Raw genomic sequence first — 11844 nt, forward strand, 5'->3', positions numbered from 1 at the left:
GGGGGGTGTCTCTCCTCAAACCACCACCAGTGTGCAGCATCCACTTGGATGTAGCTTTTAGTAGTGTGTGTGTGAATGTAGATTGTAGTGAGCTCCATTAATGTGATTGCTATGGCATATCTCCTATCCCAGAACACCTTGTCTGCTACACCAGCCTGATTGGGATCACAGCAAGGGTCTGTTAGCTCAGACTGCGACACACACACACACAACAGAGGGACCAAAAGTACGATAAAATCAGTTAATGTCATCGTTCTTAAAACAACTGCAGTGTTTTTAATATCACAGTCTCCACCACAGTGGTCTGAACTCATCCTTATCCACCTTCTCGCACATTCGGCATTAGACAAGTGAGGAAAATTGCTACTAAACTGCACTTTAATTCTGGAGTGCAAAAAATAGTCGATTTAGTGTAAATTGGCTAAAAATTATGCATAGCGCAAGCTGCTGTGGCAACGTGGCACATCTAGACAGCCCACTCAGCAAACCAACTTTAGACATGAGAGGAGAGAAAACAGAAAGAAAAGCTGCAACTCATTTAAAAACACATGACCAGAGTGTAGCATACATTCTTCCTTCTGGAGCCATGCAGCTTCAGTGCACAGAGTTAGGCTGTGCTTTATTAGTTCACAAAATAATACTGGTTTTATTAGACTACATACAGTAGTATGAGGCTGGGTTTTACAACACTGCATATTGTTACCGACTTGTTACAGGCTTCCCTTAAATAAAGATTAAACTGGTCTTTCCTAGACTACAGACTAGGCTAATCTTTACTAGACTACAGAATAGGCTGGGCTTTACTACATACTAAACTGGGTTTTATCAACCAGGGTTTTACTACATTAAAGTGTGTTACAAACAAGACTGGACTTGCTACACTTGACTACAGATTTGGCCAGACATTACTAGACTGCAAATGCTGAGCTTCACTAGACTACAGACTATGCTATGTTTAACTAGGCTGCAGACTAACCTGGGTTTTACTACATTACACTTTCGTTACAAACAAAGCTGGACTTGTTAGAAATGACTACAGATTAGTCTGGGCTTTACCAGACTTTACAAGCCCAGTTTTACTGTACTACAGTTCTGGGCCAGGCTTTACTTGACTATAAGTCTCAGATAGGCTTCTTTATACTACAGACTAGTTTTCTCCGGATTACAGTCTAGACCAGCCTTCACTACACTTCACTAAAGTACAGAGTAGGCTTGGCTGAGCTGGACTAGGCAGGGGAAATAAACATCACTCCCTCTTCAGAAGCACTGACCTTTAAAAAAAAAAAACTTTTACCACACCACGACTAGGGATGTAACGATTAACCGCGAGCCAGTTGAAAATCGATTTAAATATGTGACGATTCAAATCGGTTGAGATGCTAAACAAATCGCGATTCAGTTAGGGGTAGGAGTTTATATGAATGTATGTCTGAGGGGAACTTACTTCTTACGTCTTTCGATGGTAGTTTTTCTTTTCCTCTTGCCTCTGTATAATGCATATTAAAGTTCATAAGTGCAGGCTGTGCAGCGCTGCTTTATTTACAGAGGAAACCAAGGAAACGCTTTAAGTGCCACCTGCTGGCAGAGAGCGGATCTGCGTCTCATTCAGCTCGTCTGCTGTTTCTGTTTCATGCAGATATTTTTTATGTATAGTTTCACAAAACTGAAGTCAAACCATTCTGTTTTTGCTTCAAATTTCGAAATTATACAATCTAATTTAGATTAAAAACTGCTCATGTTGCATGTATGCTGCATCTTTGTTTGGATCATGATTAAAATGCAGTGGTTGCCTCTAATTTTAAATGGAAAGAGCACAGGCAAAGCCTTATTTTGTTTATATGAAGAGATTTCTTTTATTTGTGTTACTTATTTATTTGATTTGGGGCTTGTTTTAAAATTTCAATTTAGTTTTGTTATTTACATTTACATTATATTTAAATTTGGTTATTTAGCAAACGCTTTTATCCAAAGCGACTAACAAATGAGGACAATAGAAGCAATCAAAACCAACAAAAGAGCAATAATTTACAAGTGCTATATTATTATAGTGTTCTATTTCAATTTCACAAAGAAATTGTATTTTGTTAAACAGTATTTTGTCCAAGCAATAATAAAAGAAACATTTAATTTATAATTTGTCTTAAATCTCATTTTGTTAAAAAAAATAGTGAATCGAATCGTGGGTTGAGTGAATCGTTACATCCCTAACCATGACCTTATCAGTTCACTTTAGGAAATAAATGTTTCTTTAAAAATGAATCAGATTTATGAAATTGAAATAAGCCAAAATAACTATCACCCTTTTAGAAAATGACACATGCTAAGAAAACTGCCATTTAATGTCATATAGACAACAGCAAAAAAAAAGTATTTTGTCGTGCCATAAATAGAAACTGTTACTATAAAAGTATAATGGCCTTTGCTTGAGTGATTTCGCAAGGCTAAATAATGTGTTCTATTAATTCGAACAGGTTTTAATGTAACTCGTCTCTTGTAGTGTCATGGGACTGCCTTAAGCAACCAGTGTCAAATAAACACAACCTCCCTCAGGACTGCTGTTAAGTGCTCCATAAAAACAGGTAAGTTTAGAGTGCTAGGGTTAAAATGCTCACCTCGAAACACAGTACTAATGGACCAATTTTCCATGCAAGAAAACAACACACTAAAGCAGTGTGGACCGCTCTTGATGGCAGTTCAACTAAACAAATCCTCCATTGTTTAAGCTGAGTGTGTGTGTGTGTGTGTGTGGGTAAGTGAAAGAGAGAGAAACAAAAGAAGGGAAAGTGCAACACGCTGCTGTGATCACAGACAACTACTGACATGCCTCGGTCAAAGTCCATTTGAGAAACTCTACAAAACTGAACTTGCACACAACCTACACAACCAAACAAAAAAAACATTTAATTGAAATCTTCAGATTTTGGTAGCCCGAAAATTAATTTAACTAGCCCAAATAAAAAATATATATATATAGAAAATCAGACAGGAGTTTAAATGTCAATCAAAAATATTTTTAATACACAAATATCAACAAATATGAAGGAAGGGATTTTATTTCACTATTTACAGGGTATCTGCAGAATTTTTTTAAATACATTTAAGGCAATTTATGACCCATTTTAAGAGCTGCACAAGTAAAATGAACAGTATGAGTGGGGTTGGACAATGTCTGCGGTAACATACAGTATTGAGCCATAAAATTACATGATTTACAGTTCAGATACAGGTTTTCACAAAAACTAAAATCTTATACAACAGCATTTCAGCCTTGAGACCATTTTTATGAAAAGGGATAAATCAAGCATATAAATGATTATGTTAATTTAAAACATAAATATTACTGTCTTAATTGTTTAGATTTTTAGAACGCACATTAACTTCTTTCTCATTTACAACTCTATGTGTTTGCTGCGTAAAAACATGAGTTGATATTTGCATTGATCTGACCATAAACAGCAAGAAAGGCTTGTTGGAAATGCAAATTCATTCTCTGCCACGAGGTGGCGCTTTAGGAGCGCTGAAATATTGCGGTTTCCCCGGTAACGGCTGTATACAAAGCAGCTCCCCGCTCATAAACGCTGCTTTATCAGGAATTATAGGTCAAATTAAGTTAAAATACCAAAGACACGTTTCTGAGGACAGTCTGTTGCCTTCAGATACATTCAAATAAAGACATTCGCGCCGCGTTTTGACTTGAAACGTGCAGCGCTCATATTTATTCAAGGACATCATTGCCTTTTGAAGTTTAATCCAGCCGTATCGCGACTCGTCTTTCCGTCCCCAACTGTAAGACCTCTTGAAATTATAATTAAGACATTTATTATACCATTTAGCGTATTTAAAACTTTTTATGGCCTTAAGTTTGATACAACTCACTTTATGAGTTTTTAAGTACCAGTGGGAGATCTGTATTTAAGATAGCCCGTCGGGCAGAGTGGTGATACATTTTGGTAGCCCGACTGGAAAACACAATAGCCCCGGGACGTCGGGTTAGCGATTTTGCGAGTCCTGCTTTAGTGAAAGTACTTGTCAACAGGAAGACATTTTGCCCTGCTGTGGGCACTTCAAAGAAAAAACCCTGTTTTATGTCCATGTAGGTACACAGCACATCAAGTGTTACGAGACATACCGGACTGAACACTACTCTTCACAAAAACTAGCACCCGATTTCAGCTGTTAACATAAAAACACAAAGCACCAATTTACTTGCCCAACAGTTAGATCTAAGATGCCATCTTAAAGGCATAGAGCACCTAAAATAAAAATTCTGTCATTATTTACTAACCCACATGTTGTTCCAAACCCTTATGACTTTCTTTTCTTCATAAAGGTTGATGAAGAATATTCTGCTTAATGTAATGGACAAGAACGTGGATTGGGGCTGTCAAACTCTAAAATGACAAAAATAAGCCACATATAAGTGATTCATTTCATACATCTTGTATGATATATTCCAAGCCTTTTAAGTCATGCAATAGATTTATTTGAAAAAGAAGTCGTCATTCACAGAAAATTCCCAGCCGACAGAGATACCATAAATAAAATACCAATGATTCACTTGATTTTTGCATAGGTACGGATACCAAACCAAAATACAGCTATATCCCTTTCATTTGACACACAACAAATGTATAAATATTTAGCCAAATGGTCAAGGAAGACACCTGTAAAACAGGTAAAGCCAGAAAACCAAAAGCTGAAATAATTTCCCTCCAAACACTGACAATTTACAGTATTACAATACTGAAAGGAAAAAAAAGTGTCCAGTTATTAGACTAAAACAAAAAGCGACATGGAAAGATAGACACTGGCTCCTGTTTTAATGACTGCTTTATAATTTAAAGTGACTGCAAGGGAGTGTGTAAACTCCAGGAGACTGATGAAAGCACAGTCTGACAAAATGAAGACCAAATGTGTGTGCTGGAGAAGCATTCAATGCGTAAAAAACGGTTCTACTGTATACTAACCATATGGGAGAAACTGTAATACTACTGCTTTTATGGTGTGTTTGTCGTACAAACATTCTTCAAAATTTAACCGGGTCTGGAAAAATGTGAGGATGCATAAATAAAAATGTCATTTTGGGTGAGATATTCCTTTAACGTCAAAAAATGTGAAAATTAAAAACCTTGCTTATGAGAAACATGACAAACCTTTGGAATTCTGCAGGATTTTTATTTGTTTTTCAGAGATGAACAAGTAGAAACTGCTGTTTCACACTAATACATCTATAAGATTTCAGCAGCGGCATTAAAAATTCAGGTGCTGTAAAAATAGCAGCGCTCTAGAGCTCAAGAGAGCCTGTTGAAATGTGGACATGCAGGTAGCATTTGCACATTTTAGAAAAATCCCCCAAACACTAGATTAACACTCCAGGATCATGACTTTGGCTTTGTTTTGCCATTGTTCAAGGAAAAACGCTTTTAGCAACTTGAAACAGAGTACTGTGTTGAATTGAAAAAATATATATATTTACACCAATTTACATAGAAACAATGTAAATATTAGCCTAATCATGAAAATACTTAAAATCAGTATGGTCGCCAACACATTATGCATCCCTTAAATTTAAATTTACAGCCAATTGTAAATTTAAAAGGATGCATAGTAGAAATTATAAATGTAACGTCATGGTCAAAAAGCCCTTGCATTTGGTGTTGGGTTTTCTTAAAGTGAAAGCAACAGTGAAACATGATTACCAGGCACCTCTGGGAAACGGATGGTCATCTTTAAAGGACACAGCAACAAATCAATGATGGAAACTTCATTAATGAAGAAATGGAGCTTGACAGTTAACAATGGCCCTGAAAAGGGAGTTGTCCCTGGTAATCTGTGACAAACCCCCTGGACGGGACGGAGGGCCTCCCTGCCCCCATTAACACTCACTAAACAAAGGCCAGTGCACTTGTGAACCCTAGTAGATCAATGCACCCTGCTTCACCCAATTAATGGGATTTCCTCAGCCGCACTTTTCCGACATGTCATCAGGGATTCAGGGTCTTTTGGCATCTATCTTGTGAGATACAGAACTCCAGAATCTGTTGTGAAAGGGCAGTGACTTTGGCCCAAATCAAACGGGAAATTTTCCCAGGAAAACAGTGATCTACAATGGATTCACAGCATGGTGACCAAGGAGCACTTACTCTGAAACAACTCTCCCTTTCGGCAGATGTCACCAAACTCCCTTATTTTCCAATTAAATCTTCATGGATAAAATCCACATTCATTTTACATCTTATATTTTTCCAGCTGAATATCTTATTGAAAACAACAAGTCATTTGAAAATGCGTCCTGTAAGTAAACGCGATGCAAATGGCAAATGGCACTTCCTAATCATTCACAAGGAGTGAATTATGGTCTGAAAAAGACAGCAGGTTTAAAAAGTGTCTCAACATCCAGAAAGAACAGGTGCTAGTGTTGTTTTAGCTTTTATCCATCGTAATCTCAATTCCTAGTTGCTTTAAACCCCCGAACCTCACCTGTTCCACAGAGCAGCTGTTTGTTCCATCAGCATTGTTGACACTTGTAATCAAGAAGCAGTCCAAGTAGGCTAACTAAACTGGTTACCATCCTAATTGACCACAGCTGGTTATCAGTATAAGGCCTGTTTTGAACACTATGGTCTCCCAGCATGGCTATACTGGTCAAGCTGGTACACCTGCATCAAAAACCAGCTTTTTCGAGCAACAGATGGTGTAAATCAACATGAGCATTCACAAGAAAAATCAGATTTTCACATGCAATTTAACTGTTTAGACAAATGTAGAAAAAAATGTCTGCAGGCATGTGCAGATCTTATTGGTTTTCCCTTTTCGCTGTGTCATGGAAAAGCAATTAGAACACCTCTGCTTAAAGAAAATCTGTTGCATTGACTGCATGCAAATATTTGTGTCAGTTGAACAGACACATTAACAGCTGTTCATTCAAATTAAAATGTTTATTGCACTAAACCTGTGAACAGGCCTTAAGCTTTTTACACAGGGTAGGTTCCAACTGACTAGGACAACAACATTTACCTAATGACAATCAGTTAACCCTATTTTTGTGTTCTATAAGCAATCAGGTTAACCCCTTTACAACAGGGTCTCATTTAATGTATTAGCTAACATGAACTAACAATGAGCAATGTGTTTATTATGTTAGTCAATGTTAGTTTACAGTGCATTATGTAATGTAAACAGATACAACTTTTGATTAAAAAAAGCCATTTCTAGGCACCAGAATATTCCTGAGGACAAACCGGAATATCAAGAGAAACACTGTTTTAGACAAAAAACTATATTTCAGAGTGCTTATTTAGTTGATTATGACTTCTAGACAACAACAAATCACTGGCTTCAACAGCCATAGGTTTTCAGCAGACAACAAGGTCAATGCCAAAATTTCTTTGGGATGCCAGGAATACCATAGTGATTTCCCAACTTTCCCCCTGTGATCCCCAAGCGGAGTCATTCAGCGGGATCACACACTTCACTGACACGCTGTGAACTCAAAGCAAAGATGCTCTCAAACCACAAGGGTGGGCAGCACTGAAGCCTTGAATATGTTTGAAACACTTTCTAAAAATAAAGTGCAACTGAGGAGATGAAACTGCTGCCAATATCCGAACTAGAGAGTCAGTTTGAACTAGGCTACACAGCTCTCTTTGGCCTACAAAAGTGGGCTAAATTTATAAAAGTGGGTTAAACTTATTTAAAAGAACGTCTGCTAGTTTTATCAATGTCCGAAGGCACCCTCATACCAGAAAATCAGCACTGAGACAAATGCGATAGAAGATTCAGGTATCATATATGAAGCACTGATGCTTATTGATTCTGAACCCGTTGCCCTCAGCTGACCTCGCAACAAGACAAGGACACATCCGACCATAAATCAACCCCACTCTCCCACGGCATGAAAGAGAGAGGCTATTAAACTAAAAACACCAATTTTTCAGAGTCAATCATCTGATTTGTGGTCTAAAAAGCTCATTTTACTCTTAAGGTGACTCGAGACTAACAAGACGCAATCAATAAATGCTGGAAGAGCACAATCCTTGGTGTTTGTGTAAATTAAATATGGCATTAAATATAGGATTATATGGTGTTTGTCAGTGTAGAAACATTAAAAGTCTAATGATTAAGTGAATGTTTGGTTAAGAACGGCCTATACTGAAGACTAAACATTTCATTGTTTCAATAATTTACTTTCATGTACTTCTTCCAGATATTGTTGTTCTACAATGCGTAGTAATGTTTTACGGCCTTTATTTCCCCTGTGGCTGAAGCTTTTACAACTGCAGGCCTCAAATTAACTTGTTTTCCAGTGTAATTGCTTTAAAAATAAATTATAATTCCTTCTATCTTGTCCTGTTTATTATCAGGCAAAAGATGCAAGTTAAATTAGGCCCTTACGTTTAAATGGCTGAAGCAATGAGACCCGTGAGGGAAGCTGTTTCAAAGTGATGAGACAATACGGAGAAGAATCATAAACATTTCCTGTGAATGCAGCTACAGACCAGTCACAAAGCAGAAAGCTTCTTTAACATGAAAGGGCATCTTTAGCATGACATCTGGAAATCCTTCTCTGACAAATTCCCATTCGGACTCTGTTTGTTGGTCAGTGTGAGACGCAACACAAATACACCAGACTTATATCAATTCCATAAAACTGCAAATATGTGGACAGCACTATTTATGTCCCTGAAGCAATTACCACAAAGCCAAAGAGTGAACAAACAGCATGCAAGAGGAGGAAGACCAAAAACAATCATTTAGCTCCAGACTTCCTGAGTTCCTCACAGGAACACACAACCACAGCACAGAATGCAGTTATGCATTTGTAGATTTACCTTGGAAGCACAGGAATCATTTAACCCAATGGCATTATGAAATGCGGATTCACGCTCTAGCCAGTCAAATATCCTCACAATAAACTGCCAAACAACACACCTTGCTATTAATATCAGCAAAAGCCACATAGCAACTGTTTCGACCCTTTCTGAGATACCATAACATCTCAACGCGTTACATTATCTGTATGCCTAATAACAAGTCCATACAGCCTGCAGCATCTATCACGGTTATAATCTGGAGCTGTGCTGATGCAGATCCCACAGGAAGCTGTCTCTATTCAACACAACACAAAAGCAGCAGAATGGAGAACGGCTATTTATATCTGGTCAGGGTTAGGCTTCAGTCACTTATGAGATGTTTCATACAATCTAGACACTCTTTATGAACTTTAGATGCAGCATATTAGTATTCCCTGTTTAAAAAACAGTTTAAACTGGAAGACGTGTTTAGGAGCCTGGTCTAATATGGTCGTATTTACTGATGGCTGGTTTTACAGGGGTTCTGAACACTTCTTAGGCTTGTCAATAAACTAGATGAACACCTGCTTGGCCAATGGAGACCAGCAAGAGCATCTTAGCCAGGCTGTGAGAACATCATAAACCAGACTGAACCATTGATCTTTTTTGCAGCTGCTCATTATGATGTCCAAAGTTGGATCATCCTAAGGCTGCCAGAATGGTTTTGGAACATTGTAGCTGGTCAACCTGCTAATGACCAGCTCCTGGACCTGCTAGAAACCAGCTCTGAAGGATACGATACTGAGTTGTTGAATGAATAATATGTGTTTTTAATTGTAACCGGTGTGGATCAACTGTTTTTTTTCTCTTCTATATAAATTCTATCTAACCCACTCAATGTATATCTATTTCTGCCTGTGCATGGTATTTTATCTAAATATTAAATGAATAATCAAACTGTTTGTGGTTTATCATCAAAATGAGACAATGCAATACAGCAGTTGCCTAATGGGTGAGGCAACAACAAAGAGGGCGCGAGGATTTGCCTCCTCAGTAACTCCAAGGGGGGCAATAGCTGACTCTAGTGGTCTTGTAAGTAAGTAAAACACTCAGCAAGGTTTTAACAATCGCAAAATAGCAGGTTAGATAAAGTTATGGGTCTCACCTCCTCCAGTGCGGCTACAGTATTCCTGCAGTGAGTCATTCTAGTGGTGAAGTTTGAGGCGGTGGGCGATTTATAATCTTCATTCGTCTCCGCCACAAACTCCGCCACTGTGATCTGGTCCGGCATTGTATTTCCTTTCGTAAAAACCACAAATATCGGTTTTAATCCTCGTATCAACCGGTTGTGGTACACTAATGTCGAAATTCAAAGATAAAATGACGAAATAAAAATCTCATGAGCGTCCTGAAGTCTTATCATCGCTGTGTTTTGTCCTCGGTGGATTAAGACAAATTGGGAATTAATAAAACCATTAGCCAACTACAGAGAAGTGACGCTTCTGCGACGGGAAACCTCTCTCCCACGGTGCTGGCTCTCACTTCTTCCAGTATAAGTGCGAATTCAGTCAACCCGTTTGATAATAAACCGGTGTGATGATGCAGTCCTCGTGTGTTAACGGACAGGAGTGTACGCTGTCGTGCTGGGACTACTGCAGGCTTTAGATCGATGCAACTCTTGCAGCGCAATTCAATGAAAGCGCAGAAATTGACAAAGTAAAGGTGGAGAAGATTCAATGGGAAAGGAGTGACCAATGAGGAGCCAGAGCTGCCAGCTTTAGGCCAATCGGAACGGACGCAGGGCGTGGCCTGGTTGTAGATCGCCTTTAGGATCGTTAGCGCCTCTAAAGGTGGAGAAGGAAATTTCTTGTGCGTGTAAATACAGAAGTTGACGTTTAATGTCTCTCTGAGGCTTAAAAAGATAATTTAATACATATTTTTATTTTTAAAAAAGGCACTTAAAGGTTTTTAAAGCAATTCACCCAATAATGAAAATATTGTCTTCATTTACCATGCAATTCAAACAAGGAATTATAATTTTTTAAATTATATTAATTATTATTTTTATTTGAAAAATCTGGGATACAAAAATGGATTTTAGACTATTGCCCATAAAAAAAAACTTTCACAAAAGCAGTTCATACTGGAAAATTGTCAAGTCTTCTTAAGTCATTGTGTGAGTAACAAACTGAAATCCTTATTGACTGAAAAACTTCACTTCTGCTGTTGCCCACGAACATTATCGTTTATTTATTTTTTATTTATTTTCTAATTATTAAAGGTGTTTGTTAATTGTATTTATTTATATGCTAATGATATGATAATAATTAAAAAAAATAGATTTATCTTTTGTGTCTCAAAAAAGAAACCATTCCCTCCTTTATAAATTCATTAGTCTGTAGAATAAGAGTGCTTTATTATTAGTGCATGTCTGTTCCAAGCTTCACACCCCCTGCCTCCACAACAAAAGACTAATTAAGATGATAATTCTGTAATTGCTGAGGCCTGCAATCGCTGGTGCAAAATGAGCCAGTCTTTATTATGTGCATCTGAATCAGCATTGATAATCAGAAACGTCACAAATGTAAAAACATATATTAAATCAATGAAAAAAATATATTTTGTAGTTTTTATACTCCAGTGTATACAGAGTTGTTCTCAGAGAAATTCCATGATCGATTTGTGATATAATAATAACTGAGGTTGAGATAGCCTATAAATAAATAAATAATAATAATCAGAGTTTATTATTAAGTTCTTTCAGCACAATTAATTCACAACATTGTTTGTCAGTAACACACTTTTAATAGGCTCCAGTGGACAACCTGAAGAGATTAACTGACCACAACATTAAATATTAAACAACATATGCAGAACAGTGCTTTGTATTGGTTTTCTGCCAGAAAATGTTCTTAATGCATTTTTGTCTTAAATACATTATTCAAGCCTCCTTTTACAGTATACTGATTATTATCTCTTTAAAAATCCATGTGACCATAATCTAATATGATCTTCTTTTTCTTTCTTTTTTTTGACAATTACACCTTCTTCC

The 11844-nt window shown here is 37.3% G+C and overlaps 1 protein-coding gene across 3 annotated transcripts in view; it reads right to left on the reverse strand.

Annotated features, from left to right (window-relative positions):
- The window catches only part of LOC107655318 (arf-GAP with SH3 domain, ANK repeat and PH domain-containing protein 2-like), a 77712-nt gene extending 67193 nt beyond the window's left edge, over window positions 1-10519 (reverse strand). For all 3 annotated transcript variants that reach the window (XM_016442777.1, XM_016442779.1, XM_016442776.1), the window contains exon 1: window positions 9958-10519. In XM_016442777.1, the coding sequence (XP_016298263.1) occupies window positions 9958-10083 (126 nt within the window). In that variant the 5' untranslated portion in view covers window positions 10084-10519. The remainder of the gene's footprint in view (window positions 1-9957) is intronic.
- Window positions 10520-11844: the final 1325 nt, after the last annotated feature.

The sequence above is a fragment of the Sinocyclocheilus anshuiensis genome, unplaced genomic scaffold (assembly GCF_001515605.1).
Source record: "Sinocyclocheilus anshuiensis isolate Anshui unplaced genomic scaffold, SAMN03320099.WGS_v1.1 scaffold1096, whole genome shotgun sequence".
Classification (NCBI taxonomy): Eukaryota; Metazoa; Chordata; class Actinopteri; order Cypriniformes; family Cyprinidae; genus Sinocyclocheilus; species Sinocyclocheilus anshuiensis.